The 19,512-nt window shown below is 44.3% G+C and overlaps 2 protein-coding genes across 2 annotated transcripts; one reads left to right on the plus strand and one right to left on the minus strand.

Annotated features, from left to right (window-relative positions):
* Positions 1–211: 211 nt before the first annotated feature.
* On the minus strand, positions 212–6,800 carry dclre1a (DNA cross-link repair 1A (PSO2 homolog, S. cerevisiae)). The gene is made up of 9 exons (XM_040176543.2): positions 6,088–6,800; positions 4,187–5,569; positions 3,949–4,082; positions 3,022–3,140; positions 2,786–2,929; positions 2,546–2,691; positions 2,149–2,303; positions 1,305–1,446; positions 212–918 (listed from the first exon to the last, which is right to left on the minus strand). Exons 1-9 carry the CDS (start codon positions 6,485–6,487, stop codon positions 752–754), a joined length of 2,790 nt encoding a protein of 929 aa, XP_040032477.2. The 5' UTR covers positions 6,488–6,800; the 3' UTR covers positions 212–751.
* A 145-nt stretch (positions 6,801–6,945) lies between these two features.
* On the plus strand, positions 6,946–19,236 carry nhlrc2 (NHL repeat containing 2). The gene is made up of 12 exons (XM_040176546.2): positions 6,946–7,188; positions 8,602–8,754; positions 10,464–10,513; positions 10,858–11,263; positions 12,020–12,141; positions 12,230–12,359; positions 13,751–13,844; positions 13,967–14,198; positions 15,074–15,196; positions 15,324–15,533; positions 15,660–15,873; positions 17,643–19,236. Exons 1-12 carry the CDS (start codon positions 7,026–7,028, stop codon positions 17,903–17,905), a joined length of 2,160 nt encoding a protein of 719 aa, XP_040032480.2. The 5' UTR covers positions 6,946–7,025; the 3' UTR covers positions 17,906–19,236.
* Positions 19,237–19,512: the final 276 nt, after the last annotated feature.

Consider the following 19,512-nt stretch of genomic DNA (forward strand, 5'->3'; position numbering starts at 1 on the left):
ATGTTCAGAGTTTGCTACAAACATTTAACTGAAAAAAACACACACACACACACACAACATTGAAGGTTTGCAAAGCTGCTACACAACACTGGTGGGTGTTGCTGGCGGTGTTGCAGTTTCATCAGTACGGAGGATTTGAATGTGCAATAGCAAAAGGAAAAATGCAGCCTTGAAAACTACTGATTGAACAAAGTTTGCAAAGTTCTAAAAATCTGAATAAAAGTGTTTTATTATTTCTTATTATTTTCCAGCATAAAAAAAATACAGTTGAATAAAAAATTCCGTACAAATTGCACAATTGTATAGCAGCAATCCAGCATATTGTTAGCAAACACAGGACCAGGGGCAGTAAACACATTTAATTCAGTCCTTGTAATGTGTAATAATACGTAAGCCGGAGCATTATTGCAGCATGACGCGTGTGCGACCTCGGATCGTGGTTCCACATATTCAAACAGCTTTCAGAATTGTTAGCCGTTTTAATTCAGCGCATCGTGAACCGAAGCAGAACCTTTATCAAACCAAATACTTAACCTTTCTTTTTTTTCATAAACATGATTGCAGTTCATGTTCACCTAATTGGTTGCAACCCTTCATTCTACATTGAAACACTGGCGTCATGAGCTCAGCCTTCGGGGGTAAAACACTCAAAAGGATCCTATTTGTTTCTCATGGTCATTGTAAATTACTCATTACCAAAACGAGCAGCGATTTCAGGTTCAACTGTGAACACTGTTTAGGTGAAAAAGAGCTACAGTTTGGTCTTAGTTTCCGCGAGCCACTCGCTGAAGTACTTCTCCATGGCCTTCCTGCTGTCCCAGCTGCCGTTGTTCACCGTGGGGATGATCTTCAGGGGCCGAAGCCACTGGACGAAACGCTTCATCTCCAGAAAGCTGCTGTGCTCACTGTACGGGATGCCTGTCGAGAAAAACAGAAGGGTTCCCGTCATCATGCCAGAAGGGTTACCAGCATCATGTCCGAAGGGTTACCAGCATCATGTCCCGGGACAAACCGCTACGTCTGGGTTCAGTGATCCAGCATCCCTTCATTCACCACATTTTCTTACCATTATAAAGATTTGCTTTGTAGCTTCTAAACGAAAAAAAGAGAGCGAGGGCATTCTGTCCAGGGCTTTAATACCTGCAGCACCTCCGACATGGTAAAAGACCTTCAAATACGGCTTTACAGCGACAACAGTTGCTAACCATGATTAATGCGGCAAAGAGATGAATTAAATTGACGAGCAATGGAATATTTGTGTGTCTCATATACGACTGTGCTGAAGTGTGCCAAAGGGTGTGTACCATAGATAGAGATGCTGCCACTGATCTGAGGCTGAATGTCTCCCACCGACTCCACCTGTTGGCTGAAGGTCCAACCCGTGGGCTTGAAGGCCACCAGCTGATCATATCGCGCTGAGAAGCGTGCCAGGTAGTCCTGCAGTTTCTGCACACGTGGGAGGGAGAGGTTTTATCTTCGAAACGGCAACGCACTGTACTAGAAACGCACTCGTATGTCTGTATCAAGCTCCCTTCCAAAGTGCGTATGGATGCACACGTTTGTGAGGCTTTTAGCAGTTAGCCTGCGACTTTGTGTTTTTAAATATCAAACCTAAATACAAGAAGCTTCTGTCATCACTCGTTTGCTCGCTGATATACAAACCTGCAAGGTTTTGTCCACAATGAAAACATTTAATTAAAAATGGTTTCGTACGGTCTTATCTCTCAATTTAGTTGAAGGTGACCGAGTTTTGGTGGAAACACGAATTGCGCATTTTTTTCCGCCCGTCAGCCTTTCTGTGCTCGTTGATGCTTGAATTATACTCAGAGACTTATCTGTTTTACATTTGGTTTCAAACTGAAACGCTTCAGTCCCTTTGGAAAGATGTGCTATGTCATCATAATTAGCATTTCCTAATTATTTCCAATGCTGGCCTTGATATTTGATAGGAAATATATACCAGAAGCAGAGAGTAAAGCGGTGTTGGCATTTCTAAATAAACCGCCCATAGACACTTTGAGCAATAGTGTATACTTCTATTTGTTTTATTCCCCTTCAATTATTAAAACTGGGGGACATGAGATCTATGCGTTGGTTTCAATCTAATCACTGATGTCGTTTAATGGAAAGGACGACTGCTGCACCTACTTTGAAGGAGAGATGCATCATGGGAAGCACATGGACCCGAGCGGCCTTCCAGTCGGTGGTTATACTTTGCCTGACTTGCTCCGACTCCAGACAGCACATGGTGTTGTATTTGTCTCGAGAGAGACACACTTTGGACCCCAGGACCTCCGCCAGGGCTACAAGATAAAGAGGAACATGGTCTGTGTGTCTTTTTCATTTTAGGACTTTAAAAACACCCCACTGCCATCGACCTGTCGACCTGTCCGACTGACGTCAGGAGGTCCTGGTAAGAAACAGGATGTAGGAATTCCCTTCAACGATCACATGCTCCTCCTGGTCTCATGGAAAATGTTTGAGATTGTTGTCTGATATTGACATTCACTGAGGAACACTGAGCACAGAATTTCAAAGCACTGACCCAGAAAGACCTTCTCCTTTCCCACGGAGTAGGATCCACACACCACGAGCGTACGGGGGTTGAGCGTCACCAGCTCGAAGGCCGTGTTGGCTGCAAAGTTGATGACCTCCTGCTGCGTGGGGAAGGCGTACTCGGGGCTGCAGTAGCTACACAAACACAAGAGCGTGATTCGAAAATCCCAGTTTTGATCCATCCAGCGACCTCGGTGGTTTATGTGGGTGGAGACGGACGGGTACTAACGTGGTGTCCAGGTAGAGCGTCTGCACCCTGCAGCCGAGCAGTTCCGGGCAGGTCTCCATTGAGGGATCAGCTCGGAAGTCTCCGGTGTGGAGGACCGTCTGCCCGTCGGGCAGGAAGAACAGCAGCATGGCAGCTCCTGGACAACTGACAGAAGTGGGGCAGCGAGTTTGTTTACGGTTGCCGAACTTCGAAACCCGCGACAAGAGTCTGATACCGACGCCGGGTTGATGACTCACTGGTTGGCTTCCAGCAGGACGACCTCGATTCCCTCGACGGTGACCCTGGTGTTCATGGGGAGGACGTGGACGTACTGCTCTGCCACCCTCAGTTTGCTCTTCACCAGGTTTCCGGTTATCTGGGCAGGAGAGGCAGCTGTCAGTCAACAGAAAGTCCCTATGGATCTTTCACTCAAAAGCCAGAAAAACCTGAACGCTAAATTGGATTTTTGATTGTTTGGTCAGTCCAAGCGGACTTCTTTCCCCAATAGATTGTATTCTAGATTTATTGGGCTAATAGAATTGTTTGAGTCTGAATAGAAAAGCTTTACTTGTTTGGATTTGCACCTCAATTTGTTCAGCTTGTCGTGTGTGAAAACAAATTAGTAATAAACAAAATGTCATGGATGTAAACTGAAAGCAATGGTCATTACATTTCAAATCAACTCCAAAAAGGCAGAGTCGCTTGCAAATTGTTATTCAGAACTGCCAACTGTGAGCTCATTTTCCAAAATCGAGTTGCAGAGAGATAAAAGAAGCTCGGGCATGAATTCTAAAGGGAGCGAGCACTGCGGAAGCTTTTATATGACGAAAGAAAAGCGTTATTGATGAATCCCTTCCACATTATTCAAGGAGTGAAAAGGCCTTCGGAAGGCAGAACTGCTATTTAATAATGACATAAAACAGGCAACTAAACGGACACTATTCATTTCTTTCTCTACACGACTGAGGAAAACATTGAGTTCGGGAGGGATACGGTTTTCAGCAGTGGACTTAAATGAAAATCCGGGTAAAAACCACCACTCATAAGGGTTTCACAGCATAACAACACCAAGGTCTTGTGCAGAGAAAGTTTCAAAATGAACACAGTAACATGTAAATGATTGGCATTAAACCCAAATAACAGAATAGAGTCATTCACATTATCAAAACAGGCACTGGACTCACTCTGTTACAGTAGATGGGAAGTGTGGACTTCTTGGTCAGACCTCCGTAGTGGTCGGAGTGGAAATGTGTGAGGAAGTAGGCAGCGATGCCCTGGATCTCTCCATAGTGAAAGGCATCTATGGCAAACTTTGTGCCTGAGACGGGGGGGTAAGCAATATTTAGATTACATATTTCAAATAACAAAACAAAATAATTGAAAAGTGCGCAGCGACCGAGGATGTGTTGCCCCCCCGCTGACCTGGAATCTTCTTATAGAAGGGACAACGTGGTGACTCCCCGTCTCCGCCGGCGCCCCCCCTGCTCCATCTTCTTCCTCTCCACCCTCTGGTCCCACGTTTCTCCGCGTCTCCCCGAGCGTTCGCTGCATGACCGTCACTTCCTGTCGCTGCTCCCTGTGAGGCGTCTGCGGACGCGTCGGCTCCGGCTCTACGTTTCCTGGGCCCTTCTTTCCCTTTTCCACCAGGTCCCGGAACAGAGGCGGCGTCGACTTCATCTGGTCCACTCTCAGCCACTTTCTCCTTCGCCTTGAGGGGCTTGAGGCCGAAAAACACCCCGATGTCGGTCTGCTTCAGGCTTGAGGAGCCCTGACCCGCCTTGACCTGGCCCTTCTGTGGCGGCATGGGTTGAGATCTTTGGACAGTGGAGGCTTGTGACGAAGGCCCCGGAGTACTGCTGTCAATCACGTTTTGTAAAGGCGGGCTATCTGAGCTTAAAAGCGTTTCTCTCAGGCGCTCCAAAACAATACTTTGAGGGGACTGAACGCTGCTTTTACGCGGACTTATGGCACTGGTACATTTACCAGGAGCTTCTTTTTCACCTTTGGAATCCACTCTGTTTGCAACTGCAGAGGCAGCCGGCTGATTAGTGGGCGGCGAAGAGGTAACGGAATACAGCTGGGGGCTACAGGACAAAGGCTCCTTTACCTGCACTTTGTTGCCTTCCAAATGATCTATGAAGTCGGCGAGAAGCTCATCGCCACTTGAGAAACCGTCGCCGAGCAACAACGCAGAGTTTTCGTCCCCTTTTTCAAATGTATCTTTATCAAAAAGTGCTTTTCGACAGTCGCCGCCGCCGACTTCGGTCTCCGCAGGGAATTCCGAAAGAGGAGAGTATGATATTGCATCATTGTTATCAGGGGAAGATTGACTTTTGAGTAGACCTTCACAAGCTTTTACTCCCCGCCGTGGCTCGACAGGAGTGGATGAAAGCTCTCTTCTACTTTCTTGCGAAGAACTGATGGATTTGGGGCTTTTAGCGGAGGGTGACCAGCCTTTCTTTTTCTTAAAGTCCTCTGGGCCGGGTGAGCGCAGCAGCAGAAGTCCATTTGTAAGTTTAGACGCAGGTGTTCCAACCAGTTCGCTGCGGGGAGAGTCACTACGATTCAATGAGGCAGAAAGACTGAGCGTGCTACCCGACGAACTCTCTGAAACGGATCCATCCGCGTCGCTGCTCAGCGTTCCTCGGTGACAACTGAGGCGCGTCGGGCCGCTCGTCTCCGACTGCAGGGACGGGCCGAGGGGGGACGTGTCACCGTTTGCTCGACTATGGGCCAGCAGGGTGTGGTTGAATTTCTTAAAATGGTTTGGAATGGTCGAGAAACACCGGAGGCCATTTGGGCATTCTGTGCAAAACGAGCCAAAAAACACGCAAGCATTAGACTCGTCGAGCATCATACAGTATGATCACCTAACGTTAAATGCAGAATAGAACTATTCAAAGACTGCTGTGGCACAAGGGAGCCTTCTAAAGAAATCATTACCCATCATACGCTAAATACTTTACCAATCAGGAAGAAGATTCTGTGTGTATATAATTACTGTAATTACACGTTTCTGGCTCGGAAATAATGTAAACAAGTTCATCCCAAGAAGCAAAGGGACCAAAGGTCTCTTGTGAGGCACCCAAACTTTGTTGAAACACTGTGGAATGACTATGAAGAACATCTCGCAATACGTGACATTTCAAGGTTCCTTCATAAAATGATCTAAAAATGATCATGTTTTCCTTCATTGACACCATGTGTCCACCTGAATACACGATGACGGGTGAGTAAAAGACGACATATTAGTAAACATCATTTTTTTGAGATTGTCAGTCAAGGTTTGAATAAAGTGTATGAAGCAGCACGGAGGTCTGTACCTTTGCATGTGTCTCTCGGCGCGTCAAGACATTCGGCAACGTGCCATCTTTGAGTCTGTACCACCAGGATGGAAAAAGGCATCTGACACATGGGACAAAAGTCTCCAGTGGGACAGTGTCCCTCTGCAGCAGTGTCTGTTTGCACCGTGCCACTGGCAGGAGATGACTTTGAGGCTATATCACAGGACCCGAAACTGCGAGCGTTTCTACAACGGCGACTTTGAGCCGTCTTCGCCTGCACATCAGGGGACTTGACCGGGACACGATTGTGGCCCCTGGAGGTTCTTGGGAGGGTGACGTCACGGCTCCTTTTCACTAACGGTGATTCGTGTGTCTTCTTTTTCTTCTCGAGAGGTTTGTATTCCCAAATGTCATTTTCAGAGTCGTCTTTCTGTGACATTTGAAGGAAATAAAAGCAAGAAAGGGGCGCAACGTCGCTGACGTTACCAAACTTTACGTTGCACAAGGATCGGTGTTTGCTAACATGCTGCGGCGGCGGAAAATAATACGTTACAGAACATTAACAGCTACTGGAGAAGACTGTGAGGACAATTCCCGTTGAGAAAATAGCTTCCATTTGAAAATCATGTTGATTGATGACGTTTTTGGCTAAAATGAGCTTTAGTAATCGCTAACTAACGCTAATACTGTGTGATTTGCTAAAAACAAGTTGCCGCCACAGGATCGCACTGAATGGAGTAGAAACAACTAGAGAGAGCAAGCAGCAGATTCCACTTATTTTGACAAAGAAATATAATAGATAAATATACATTCTGAATGAATGATTATGACAACCTATTCAGGTACATTTAAACCAAATTTCAGAAAAAATACTTCTGGAAAATAATGTGTGTATAGATTTTTTCCAGTTTTATCGAAACCAATGGTCTGAATCGACGGGGGTGAGTTTACCTAGCCGGCTGGTTGTTGTTGGAAACATGGCGTCCCAGTGCAGCCTCTCCACCCTATTTCCTATCCAAAGTGAGCTGGACTGCGCCCTTGATGACTCTAGGACAGAACAAGAGAAGGAAAATCTTGTCAAAGACTATTTGGAAAAACTAGACGAAAAAGAGGATCTGAAGATACCCGATTTCCAGACAGGTTAGACCGTCGTACAACTGCTAAGTTATGTTCCTACAGTTTGACTTAAGTTTGCTGACACGCCATTAACGTTACAGCACTCGACATGTTAATGTGGTGCGACAACGGATTAGTCCGGGTTTACTTTCCTATCGTCTTTGGAACCTTAAATACTTGGGTTTTTGTTAACGGTTAGTTAGTTAATAGCTAGTAACGTTGCATCGAAAACTGCTTCCTGTCCAGGAAGTTATTTCTTGGTGAAACAGACAACCAGAGATCAGCCACAGAGACTAATTCCAGACCATAATAAGATCATCTGCTTTGTGCTTTCAACGTTTGCAATTATATCAGCTGTGCAGGAGCTTTTAGCATCCAGTGGTTCCGATTATATGAGTCTTTCTTTTATAACTTCGTGTGGCATCATCCCCGAAACCTCAAATCTACACTTTTCAGGACAATGCATAATGCAGTATGTCCTTTAATTGTCCCTGCTTTTGTCCCCCTCGGGGCCTAGGGACATACTTTGTTGTTCAAGCCACATGCCAACTGCCAGTGTTGGACAACAAATTAAGTGGTCCTTGTGTTAGTTGCTCTTGTTGAGGCATGTAGTGAATGTCTCCACCAGTAGATGGGGATCTACAGTAGAACATCGATCAGAATTAACATGGTTCTATGGGATTTCAACTGCTCTTAGAGAAGGTTTAAATGTTTCTCTGTCAACATGTTTTAGCATTTATAGATTTGGGGTTAACGCTGGCTCACCATGAGGTTACCTGACAGACAGGTGGGCGCGACAGCAAAAGGATGCTGTTTACCTGGTTCATTTTATTGACGTGGTCAGAACATGTTTTCTTTTTATGAATATAACTGTGTACTTGACCCATTCATAATAGGATTGTAATTGAACATATGAATACATGTGGACTCAAGATGAATACCATGACACAACATTTCGGGGATATGGGTTCACATGTGTTGAGAGTTTAATTCAGAACAAATTCTTCTTCTTCCTTGATCTGCGCTTGTGCTTCTTTCTTATGAGACGCCCCAATTCTAGGCAGCAGCAATGACTTTCCGAAACGCTTAAAAAATGAATGCGGAGCTTGAAGTATGATGATATAATTAGATAAGTATTTCACGCTGGATTATAAATGCATTAATCAAATCTTTGTAAGTGGAGTTTAACTGGTGTTGTCAGACAACGTAGACTGCAAGCAAGGTAAGTGTGGAAAAAAAAAAATTCAGACACATCCAGATCTACATAAATTAATTGCTGGCACTTAATAGCTACACAACACCTCTGACGCCTTGAGCATTTCCATGTCGTTCCCTTGACACAAAGGCAGTCAGAGCTGTGATCAGCAGTGTGACGCTTGTGACTTGAAATGATTAATGAGATGACAGCATCATTTTCCACTCTGTGATTCGCTCCAGGCTTGGAATGGCTGAACACGGAGGGCCCTCTTTCTCTGAACAAGGAGCTCTCTGGCAAAGTGGTGCTGCTGGACTTCTTTACTTACTGCTGCATCAACTGCATGCACATCCTGCCTGACCTGCACCGTCTAGAGAAGAAGCACTCTGCCAAAGGTATGGAAGCTGCAGTAGACATAGATCTCTTGATCCTAAAGGGGTTGAGAGAAGGTCAATGGTAACAATGCCATGTCAAACAATTTTATGTAACTTTTCTAATAACAAATATGACATTTGACATAGTGATACAACTTCCATGATGTGGAAATGTAAGATAATGCTTCTCAAGTAGACTACCTCTTCCTATTATAAAAAAATAATCAGAATTAGGGATTAATGTGTCATTTTGCGTCTCCGAAAGGAACCAGATAAAATCATAGTAACCAAAACAAATGTCACTTAAATCAGCACCTGTTGGCGGTGAAAAGTACCCGTTTAAAAAAATACTTGTAATGTATCAGCTCAACGCCTCTCTGGTTGTTGCCCAAATGCATGCAGCCCCATATCTCAGATGGGAAGAGAAAGTAAGTAAAAATATTTCCGAGCTGCAGCGTCACTGCGTGCAGCTCTTATAATTGTACTCTTCCGTTGTTTGCTGTACGGCTCTTTTTATAGCCTCTCCACATACAACATAATTCCATCCGACTGCCTCTTGTCATCGCATCTGAGGAACTGCACTGCCACCACACATTACTGCCCCGGTCTTATCGTTGGCAGTGCTCTAAGTACATTCTGTTAGCTGCTCTGGTCAGCGAGGTGTGGGAGCCACCCTGTCCATTCACTCCCACAGTCCCTCCCACCCATCGTCACTGCAATCTGTGCCGCCGCTGTAGTGCTTGGCAGAGGCCACGGGCGATGAAATCCGCTGCCGGTGGAGTGGGTTTGAAATCGTTTGCGTTTACGTCTGTGGAGGTGGGCTCGAACGAGGAGCGTCCGCGTTAGGAGGGACAATAACTCTGGTTCGCCTCAACGTCGTTGGAATTGGTTTGTATTGTATTGCAAAACAACAAACTAATTTAGCGTGGATATATTGTATGCCTGTCAATTCTGAAAAAATACTAATGTATAAAATGTGGTAATAAAACTCCCACTGAATTCTGCGTTTTGTTTGCACATTTGAGCATGTGCTGCATTTTAAGGCTTTGCCTCAGCATGACATGAGTACAAAAGATTCCTGTTTCCGGAGAGAGTCCCACACTGATAAGGAAACAGGAAGGAAACTTATCGGGACATCTGTTTCGTAAGCTTTTTTTAATTTATTTTTTTATAAAAAATGTTGTATCCAAAAAAAAGGTTTCATAAGAGCCTCACAAAGTCAAACAGTGGCTTAACATTCATCTTTGTTATAGTCCGCAAACTGTCACCGATCCGTTTAGCACAGATAGTGTTTGTAGTCTTTAATTACTGAAATCTGTTGGGATCAACATTCCTAGAAACCTCACTGAGACCTACGATACATCATACGGGAGGGTCACTCACTTAAATACGCTTGTGGGTTCAGTTTATGATCACATCCGTTTCCCCATGTCTCCTAATGTCACGCATCTGTACGTGCGAGGTCCTTTGTCTTTGTCAACTTGTTATTTTTTAACAACTGGTTCACACATAGATCTAGAAAAGATTTTACATTTACGTTCGGAGGATCACTAGGAGGAAACAAGCATACTAACTGACAGGGCTTGTGCTTTTTCCATTAGGAATTAAAGCTCAATAATGTGTTTTATAAATGTAGAAATTGGTTTTGACTGAGCGTGTCAAACCACTTTCAAAACACTGTACTGTGTTATTTTTGTCTTTGATCTCTAACCCTCTCATTTCCCTCTCAGATGGATTAGTTATTGTTGGTGTGCACTCTGCTAAATTTCCAAATGAGAAGGTAAGAGATTTTCATTATTTTATCATTCATTTTTTCTAGTTAGCTGGTCTGCTTGAGCTTCTTTCGGCATATTCAGAACTACAAGGTGTGATGATGGGAGAGCACATAAACGCACAATTGTAAAATAAATCTGTAATGTTATACCAGCATGACATATCTGATCTATTAGATATATCACATCTAAAATCACATGCTTTTATCTCCAGGAAATCCCAGTCAGTCTCGCTGTTTGGCAATATGTCTCAGAGGCTTTCTTTCATGCACAGAAGTGTACACATCTTTCAGTTTTGGACTCGCCGCTCTTCACTCATTTGTCTCTGCTCCTCTCCGCCCCCCCGCCGAAGGCCCTGGACAATATCCGCAGCGCCGTGCTCCGCTATGACATCTGCCACCCGGTGGTGAACGACAGCGAGGCGCGCCTCTGGCATGACCTGGAGGTGTCCTGCTGGCCCACGCTGGTCCTGCTGGGCCCACGCGGCAACCTGCTCTTCTCCCTGGTGGGCGAAGGCCACCGCGAGAGGCTGGCGCTGTTTACGGCCAGCGCCCTGCATCACTACGGGGAGCGGGGTCTCCTCAAGACACACGCAGTGGGCGTCAAGCTGTACCGAGACTCCCTGCCTCCCAGCGTCCTGTCTTTCCCCGGGAAGGTGGCCGTAGACGGCATTGAGAAGAGACTGGCCATAGCGGACACTGGACATCACCGGATTCTGGTGGTTTCGACGGCTGGACAGCTGTTGCACGCCATAGGAGGTACGCAGCGGGAAATCTATATGCAGTATTTCTGTACAAATCTGTAAAAAAAACATGAAGGCATTATTGATTTCTCTAGACTGCTCGCGTGCCTCAACGGCCCTCAGAGCAGCTGCATGACTGTTTTGTCCCCAAACCAACGGAGAGGTTGGCAAAGCAGAGACTCTGGCAAATGGCACTGACCTGTAGACAAAGTTAGGGGAAGAAATGCAGGCTTTGTGTTATTTTTTTGAAGATTGATCCCACTCGTCCGTCATCACGCACCGTATGAGAAATGTGTCATGTTGGTTTATTTATTTGGACAGAAAATATTTTTACTTCAATCTCACATCCTGCTGAGAAAATACGTTTAATCAGTCAGGCAAGATTACCCTTTTTTTTTGGTAATTAAGCCACTTGATGTCGAGTGCCTGTTGTGCTCCAGGTGTAAATAGGCCGGTCTGCTTGTACGTATCCTTTTATTTAATAATCAGAAAATATAATCATATTTTTTTTTTCAGTTTAGACTAGGAAAAAAAAAACTGAAAAAAAGAACTGAATCCACCTCCTGCGTTCACTGAAAGAGTCCTTTTCTAAATTGAATATGTGAGGAGAAATAAAAAAGGTCTGTTGCTTGGTAACGTCTCAATTCAAAAAAAGGTGAATGGCACGGCAGATAATACTTCAGTAAAAGCTTTTGTGCGTAATGGGGGGAAAAAGGAGGTCGTATAGCCCCCAGGAACGATGATGTTAATTGGATCATCGCTTCTGTCCAAGGGCCAAAAAGCGGAAGACGAGACGGCGACTTTTCCGAAGCTTCCTTCAGCTCCCCTCAAGGTGTGGCCATCAAAGGGGAAGCTGTGTACGTGGCCGACACCGAAAACCACCTGATCCGCAAGGTAGCCTCCCTAACTTTGCCTTTTGAATTTAATTTCACGTGTCCCAGTGTTTCCAGTATTTTCTCATCCCCGTCGCCCTGCGCCTCAGATTGACCTGTTAGAGCGCCGAGTTAGCACCCTGGCTGGAGTCGGAGCTCAAGGCACAGACAAAGAGGGCGGCGCAATGGGACCCCAGCAGCCCATCAGCTCTCCTTGGGACGTGACCCTCGGCTCCGCAGGTGAGTGTTGTGCTGCAGTCGGACCAGAAGCTGAACATCTTTACAGGACATGTTTGTAACTACCACGTCTATGATCATGGGATTACAGTAGAAGTATTATAGCTTCCACCACCTCCAAAAACAGCTCTTCTGGCCGAAGTGGAGGCCCGAACATCTGCATTCAGCTGAACCGATCCTGCATACACTTAAAGGAAGAGAGTGTTGAAATAAAGTTTTTGTTGGGGATAGTATTTGCCTGTAAAGTACCTGGCATGGTCTTTTATATTCTTACAAAGTAACACTCAAAATGATTTTCTCTTATTATTTTCGCCTTGGGCAATCCGTTTCTTCATTATTCATCTTTTTCAATACTTTTCCCACAGTGCCCTTTTTTTAAAATCAAAGCGGAAAGCTTTTTTAACTCTTCTGAATTTCTCAGCACTTTTGTCCCTAAGTGTTAGCGTGTTGCCATCAAGCCTCATGCTCTGTTCAAAATGCCGATAGAAATCTATGTACACACCTTTCAGTTGTTGCTTAATCAATTCAGAATCATTTTGCTCTCCAGGCTGGTGTCGTCCTAAATGTCTAAAGCCATAGACTTTTCCTTTTTGGTAATTAGTTAAAAGTTAAATATTATTTCAAAGGTTTTTTGAATTTGTGTTTTTCTGAATCTGATCATATTGCAAGTTATTTATTTGTACAACAAATTGTGTTATAAAATTTGACAAATTAAGGACTTCATTAATAATTAACTACACAGAATTTCTGAAAGTTTAAATTGAAGTAATTGAAGATTTAAAAGAAATGCAAACATTTTCTTGTATTGATGTAATCTATTATCCAATTGAAAATGGAATAGTTTAAATCACATTATGAAAATGATGTGAATTGAAATATTAATACCTTAGACCTTGGGGCAAATATTCATCCATTATCATTGCATCATCATTGCACACGGCCTGTAAGCAGTCATTGCAGTGACATAACCTGCTGGTTTGCTCATCGCCACGTGTTCTGAGAATGATGGTGATCTACACCAACATTGTCCTCTGAAGGTACATCCAAACACTCATCGCATATTCACCATTTATCAACCATGTCCATGAATAATTCAATCGACCAAATCAAGAGGACCCAAACTCTTTTCAACAGATTTTCTGCATGTGGCCGTAAACCGCCGCATTTTCTTTTTGTCTAAAACTAATGGCCACATGTTCCCATAACACCTGCAAGGACTTTTTCACCTTTTTAGAACCAATATTAGCACCACCTCTGGATGATATTGTGGGTGAGCGAAGCCAAAAGCAGAGACACAAGCCTCCTGGTGCTGAACTCAAAAGAGTTTGTGTGTGTGTGTGTGTGTGTGTGTGTGTGTGTGTGTGTGTGTGTGTGTGTTCCATTCGCATGTGTAGGCGGTGGCGAAGGTAACGTGCTGTGGATCGCCATGGCAGGGACCCACCAGATCTGGGCTTTGTTCCTAGCAGATGGCAAACTGCCCAAAGGAAGGTGAGCGACTGGTTCATCACCACCCGGGCCGCTAAAAAGAATTACAAGCAGATTAAAATGATAAAAGGTCAAATAAACTCTTACATACCCAGCAATAGACCAGTCGAGTAATATTTTTACAGCGAATGCAAGGCCGGAACGTGCGTGCGATGGGCAGGCAGCGGCAACGAGGAGAACCGGAACAACGCGTACCCCCACAAGGCGGGCTTTGCGCAGCCTTCGGGCCTGGCCTCGGCCCCGGAGGAGCCCTGGGGCTGCCTGTACGTGGCCGACAGCGAAAGCAGCACCGTCCGCACGCTGGCACTGAAGGATGGAGCCGTCAAGTCGCTGGTCGGAGGAGAGCGGGACCCGCTGGTGGGTGTGCTCTAGACGATGGATGGGTAATGAGGAGGTGGTGGTGGAGTTCATAACTGGATGATTGGTATTTTTTTCTTTTTGATTATGCAATAGAAAACCGGCAGAGAGAGCAAAGCGCTAAGTGAATCCCAAGTGCTTTTAAATAAGTTTCCCGTGCCTCTCGGTTATATAAGGTTTCCTTTATAAAGATTATTTGTTTGGTCCAATTTAGTGTTTTTATGAAGGAGAATGTATTATTTAGAAATATTGAAAGGGACGGTTCACACCAAATCAAAGAATATATATATTTATCCAACCTAAATTGTTTTTGTGTGACTTCCCTCGCTCTGGAGATAACTTCCAAAGAGATGTCTTCCTCCTCTCAAATGCAATAGGACTAGAGGACTTCTCTGCGCCAAAATAAAATGTTCCCCACTGTAATTTTACAATGATTTTGAATATTGTTTCATTATTCTTTAAAATATCTCAATGAGTCATCTAATTATTTTTAACTGTAGTATTCTTTCTCTTTTTTTTCCACTAATGAGACATATTAATTCTTGTCTTGCTTTTCCCGTATAAATTATTCAGAAACGTTTAAATCAACGGACCCAGTTTTGCCTTCATGTTTTTATTTCAAGTGTCTCTTCAAATGAAGACTTCAAATGAAAACCCGATCATTTGCAGGATATGAGAACGGCTTCAGTTTGGATTTTCAAAAAAAAAGTCCCTTATCTTTCAGTTAAAAAGGCTCCCTTTGTAAAGATGTTTTAAATAACTTGGAGACAATCTCTCTTTCTCTTTGACCCACGTTGAGACATAGAGGTCACAAGCTGCAGTTTGGGCAGCTTTTACATCTCTGTTTGATCTTTTTTCTTCTTCTTTTGAAACAGAACCTTTTCGCTTTCGGGGATGTCGACGGGAAAGGGGTGGATTCCAAGCTGCAGCATCCTCTCGGCGTTGCCTGGGCTCCGGAACAAAGCCGGCTCTATGTGGCCGACTCCTACAACCACAAGGTAACCGTACGCACGCTGCAGCGTGCTCACACTCTTCTGTCTTCACATTACGTCCCTTCAGGTTGCATAGGGGAGATCTAAAAAAAAAAAAAGATTTTAACCATGTGCCTGTTTTCATTATGTTCAGATAAAGGTGGTCGATCCAAAGGCAAAGCAGTGCAGCACATTAGCCGGCACTGGAGAGGCTGGAGACACTCTGGGCCCCGAGTTCGACAAATCCCGCTTCAACGAGCCCGGAGGGATCTGCATCGGCGACGGCGGGAAGCTTCTCTACGTGGCCGATACCAACAACCACCAAGTCAAAGTCCTGGACCTGTTCTCCAAGACCGTTTCACTGGTGAGACCTGCGTGTGTGTGTGTGTGTGTGGGAAAGGCTCACTTCCGTGTAATTCATCTATCCTCAAAACCGAGAATAGTTTGGCAATAAGGCAATAAGACGACCAACGAACGGTCTCCTGTCCAGTTCCCCATTTCCAGGGACTGCGTAGATGCAGTGCCTACCAACCCGTCGGCCCCGACCAAAGCCCCGACACTGCCCAGATCCGCCGCCAGGAAGGAAATGCCACCAGCGGCGGTGTCGGCAGGCCAGACCCTCGTCATGTCGCTCGCGCTGTCGCTCCCGGAGGGAACCAAACTCACGGAAGGGGCTCCCAGCTGCTGGGCCCTGTCAGCTGAGGGTGAGTCCAGTCGTTGTTACTGATGTAAACGTTTCATTCGGGTGTATCGTGCACGTTCACGACTTCAATGACTCATTTTCAACATGCAGCGTTCAACATGCATGCATGATGATATGATGATGTTATGACGAGGAAATCCACCGAGTCAAAGCTAGTAATCCAGTTAGCAGGCTTTACATTTGAGCTGACGCAGACGCCAGCTTATCAATTCCTTACTATCACTCTTGAGGTTTTGATTTTGTAAAAGTAAAAAAATAATGTGAATACAAAGTCTTTGGATGTGGCTTTTGCTACGGCGGCGTGCACCTCGCTTCAACATGCGGAGGGACTATTGATGGATCAGCGGCGCCTGGTTACGGTTGCTAAGCTCTGATTGAACACTCGCTGCTCAAGTGAGAACAACGAATGAAAGAAAAGCAATATTTGACAAAGACTTGGCAACTATGCTGTAAAAGGTTTTCAAGGAGAAGTCCGGAGAGTCAAGCAAGAAGACAAAAAATGGAATTTGAAACCAAAAAGCTATTCAAAAAGTCTGTCCAGTTTCCTAAGCCTGATTTGCCTGCTATCCTCCAATAGGTTTGCTTTATTTGGTACCTGTCTGGGTGAGAGTTGCAACCCAAACTTGTTTTCCACATTTATAATGTTCCCCCTTTTGGATCTGAGCCTCTCAACTTCTCCTTCTGTGCTTTATTTTGGTCCATCAACCATGATTCTGTCATGAAGTGATGCTCAACCCCAGTGTTGTTCTCACTTCACAACAAGTAGGTTCCCTCTCTGCTGGGATTCACAGTTCACACGGCAGGCACATGGGGTCATTTCTACAACTTAGTACTATTCAAGGTTTTTTTTTCTATTTGTAATCCAAAGTTTTCAGAACGTTGTATTGGTGATGGTCCACGCATACGGCTTAGAACAAAAGTGTTTCCATCATTCCGAGCGAGGCGGCTTTTAGTCAGCGATATCAGCGGGCTAATTTTAGAACTTTTCGATAAGAGCGGCATGCCTTGGTTCACATAATTAGCCACCAGGCTATGTTACGTGATCCTCCGTTGTCCGATTATACCGAGTCTAGACTAATGCTGATCAGATCAGAGCGCAGGCAGGAATTTTAATGGAGGAAGTTGGAAGTGCACGGCAGATTTAAATTGTTTTCTGTAGCTTTTTAGAAATGGCTGCCCAGGGACCTCATGTTAGGCATCAGCTTCATTAATCACTGCTGCCATGGATTTTACGGTCTCTCTGGCGGAATATTTTCTCACAGTCAAAGTCGTAGCCGTTCCTGTTCGGCTTTCATTTATCATTCAGTCGTCACGTCTCTTTAGATGTGTGTTTTGTTTCTAAAAATATCCCCCCCTGTTTTCGGTAAACCGACGTCCTCGGCCCACCTGATTCAGTGAGGCCATTGGATGGGGGAATATTGTGAAGGACTCCAGTTAGCCGTTCAGTCTGTCAACCACTGTTTTGGGCTGAAAGAAAACACTGAAATACCTTGGCGTGACATTTTGCATAGATATTCATGGTCCCGCCTGTTTCTGCCTTTTCAGTTTAATTTGTCTATTGGGCAATTAGCCAAGGCTAGCGTGCTACTTAGGTAGTAGCATTGTGAACGTCATACCTGCTCAACATTAGCATGTTAGCGCTAGCATTTAGCTTCGAGCTGCACTAGCCTACTGACTTAGCCGTTTCCTCATTAGCCAGATTGCACTACAACGTTGTCTTTTGTCATTTTGATGTATGACAAATTTCTGTTTCTTGTATTTTTTCCACAGGTAACGAATGGCTCCTGGAAGGTCGGGTGCTTACTGGGGACATTGTGGATCTGTCGAAGCCCTTCTCCATCTCAACCAAAATCCCTGCTGTTATAAAGGACTTTAACAGCAGCCCGAGCCTCACTTTGGGTGTATGGTTGTACTACTGTCTGGAAACGGGTAATGCTTGCATGATGAAAGCGGCCTCCTTCAAGCAGCCTCTTCAAATAGGTGCCGATGGTGGAGAGGAAGAAACCTCTGTGACTCTGGCGCACGCCTTCTAAAACCTCTCAGCTGTCTTTGTCAAATCGTCACGGAATCGACGCCGTCTGTGGTGCTCGAAAGGCATTCTAACTCTTGAGCTCAGCTAACTCAAGCTGCTTTCTTATTCATGGTTCATAGGGAAGAAAAACACACCGATTGTGTCCCACTGTCACATAAAACCAAAATGCCAATGAGACGATTCAGATTTTTAAGTGAATTTCATCTAATTCCTCAGAAACATAATCCTATATTAATAATCATAATATTTTTAAAAGAGCTGATATCTGATTCAGAGCTTTATTCTGCTTTTGCTGACGTAACCATATCTTTTGACTGTTCATATTTAGTCATAAAGAGAAATGAAATTGGCATATTGAGAAGTTGATTGCAGAGACTGAAATTTGTATTATCATTAATATATTTTCAAAAACTCCCCAGGATTCAAAGCAATCTTCACTTTGTACTTTTCGATAATATATTTCTCCGTGCAAACGTGTGACCACTTCATTATCAGTCTGCTGGGATGCTGCTAATCCATCGTTTGTAAATGTGTCACCACACATCTGTGTCTGCTTTCCGTACGACCGATTACACTTTGGATTATGATCATTCATGGCACAAGGGGCTCTTGATTTACGCCACTTAATATTGCTGTTAACGAAGTAATGAATACGGTGCCTGTGTTTTTCTAAGGAGGCCACTGCTCTGTGAACTGATAACCGAGTGATTATTGTGCGCTGAGAGGGATTTATGAGCTTCAAGTCCAATTTTTCATTGTAGCATAAAGTAATATGACAGTGTGTTGTATTCCGTTATGGTTTTCTAAGCTAGAAGCATTTTTCCGAATCGTGTCTGAGGGCATTTCGTTTATCATCACGGTCCTCGTGTCTTGCATAACTCGGATTGTCGGGCCGGTTTGGTTTGAATCACGCTGTCTAAGGGCCGAGTGCAAAATGGACCTTACTGTACGGATGGTGGAACTCAAACGGCATCAGAAGCAAGAATAATATATTTCTGTATTGGGTGAAACATTTAAATTTATTTAAAAGTAATTTATGTCAAATGAACTGCAACATTTCTAAGCTCAGCATCGTAATTCCTCTTGTTGTTTTTAATTAACAGCAACGAGCTGGAGGGGTTGCTGCTGGAGTTCCTTCATTCTCTCACTTGATTTCATCTTGTGTCTCAATGCTGTATTTTAAGATGCAACAGAGGGAACTACTAAAACATTTCATCTAGTCTGCTTTGTGTGTCTGTGGATGTTTCCATCAAAGACCATCATTGCAATTCCACACAATTTCTTCCTGTATTTCCAACGAATGTGTGAGACTATTAAAAGCTTTCCTAATGAGCTCGTTCCTTTGTGAATTTCTCCTAGTTTTGCAGTTTACGTGTTGAATGATGAAAAGCCGACCGTGTTTCTCAGTCAGCTCGGAGTAAGATGTGTGTCAGTAATTGTTACTGTGGGAAGTCTTTTTACTCGCGATTTAGACCTAAATTATGCACATCAAACCCATTAAGCCTGTGAAGTGTAAGAATCCAGAGTGGTTGTACATTTATTTTTACAATTAACACTCGAAATGATGAAGGCACTTGCAACTGACAAGATGGAACAAAATGTTAAACC

Source organism: Gasterosteus aculeatus, chromosome 5, assembly GCF_964276395.1.
Source record: "Gasterosteus aculeatus chromosome 5, fGasAcu3.hap1.1, whole genome shotgun sequence".
NCBI classification, from domain to species: Eukaryota; Metazoa; Chordata; class Actinopteri; order Perciformes; family Gasterosteidae; genus Gasterosteus; species Gasterosteus aculeatus.

Bases quoted from the DNA above. Each gene is read 5' to 3' on its own strand.
- dclre1a (XM_040176543.2), bottom strand. From the start codon at position 6,487: ATGTCACAGAAAGACGACTCTGAAAATGACATTTGGGAATACAAACCT. The intron at 3,141-3,948 runs GTGAGTCCAGTG...TCTCCTGCCCAG, and splicing joins TTCCCATCTACTGTAACAGA to ATAACCGGAAACCTGGTGAA. The intron at 1,447-2,148 runs GTAGGTGCAGCA...CCACGTGTGCAG, and splicing joins TGATGCATCTCTCCTTCAAA to AAACTGCAGGACTACCTGGC.
- nhlrc2 (XM_040176546.2), top strand. From the start codon at position 7,026: ATGGCGTCCCAGTGCAGCCTCTCCACCCTATTTCCTATCCAAAGTGAG. The intron at 10,514-10,857 runs GTAAGAGATTTT...CCCCCGCCGAAG, and splicing joins CTAAATTTCCAAATGAGAAG to GCCCTGGACAATATCCGCAG. The intron at 13,845-13,966 runs GTGAGCGACTGG...ATATTTTTACAG, and splicing joins GGCAAACTGCCCAAAGGAAG to CGAATGCAAGGCCGGAACGT.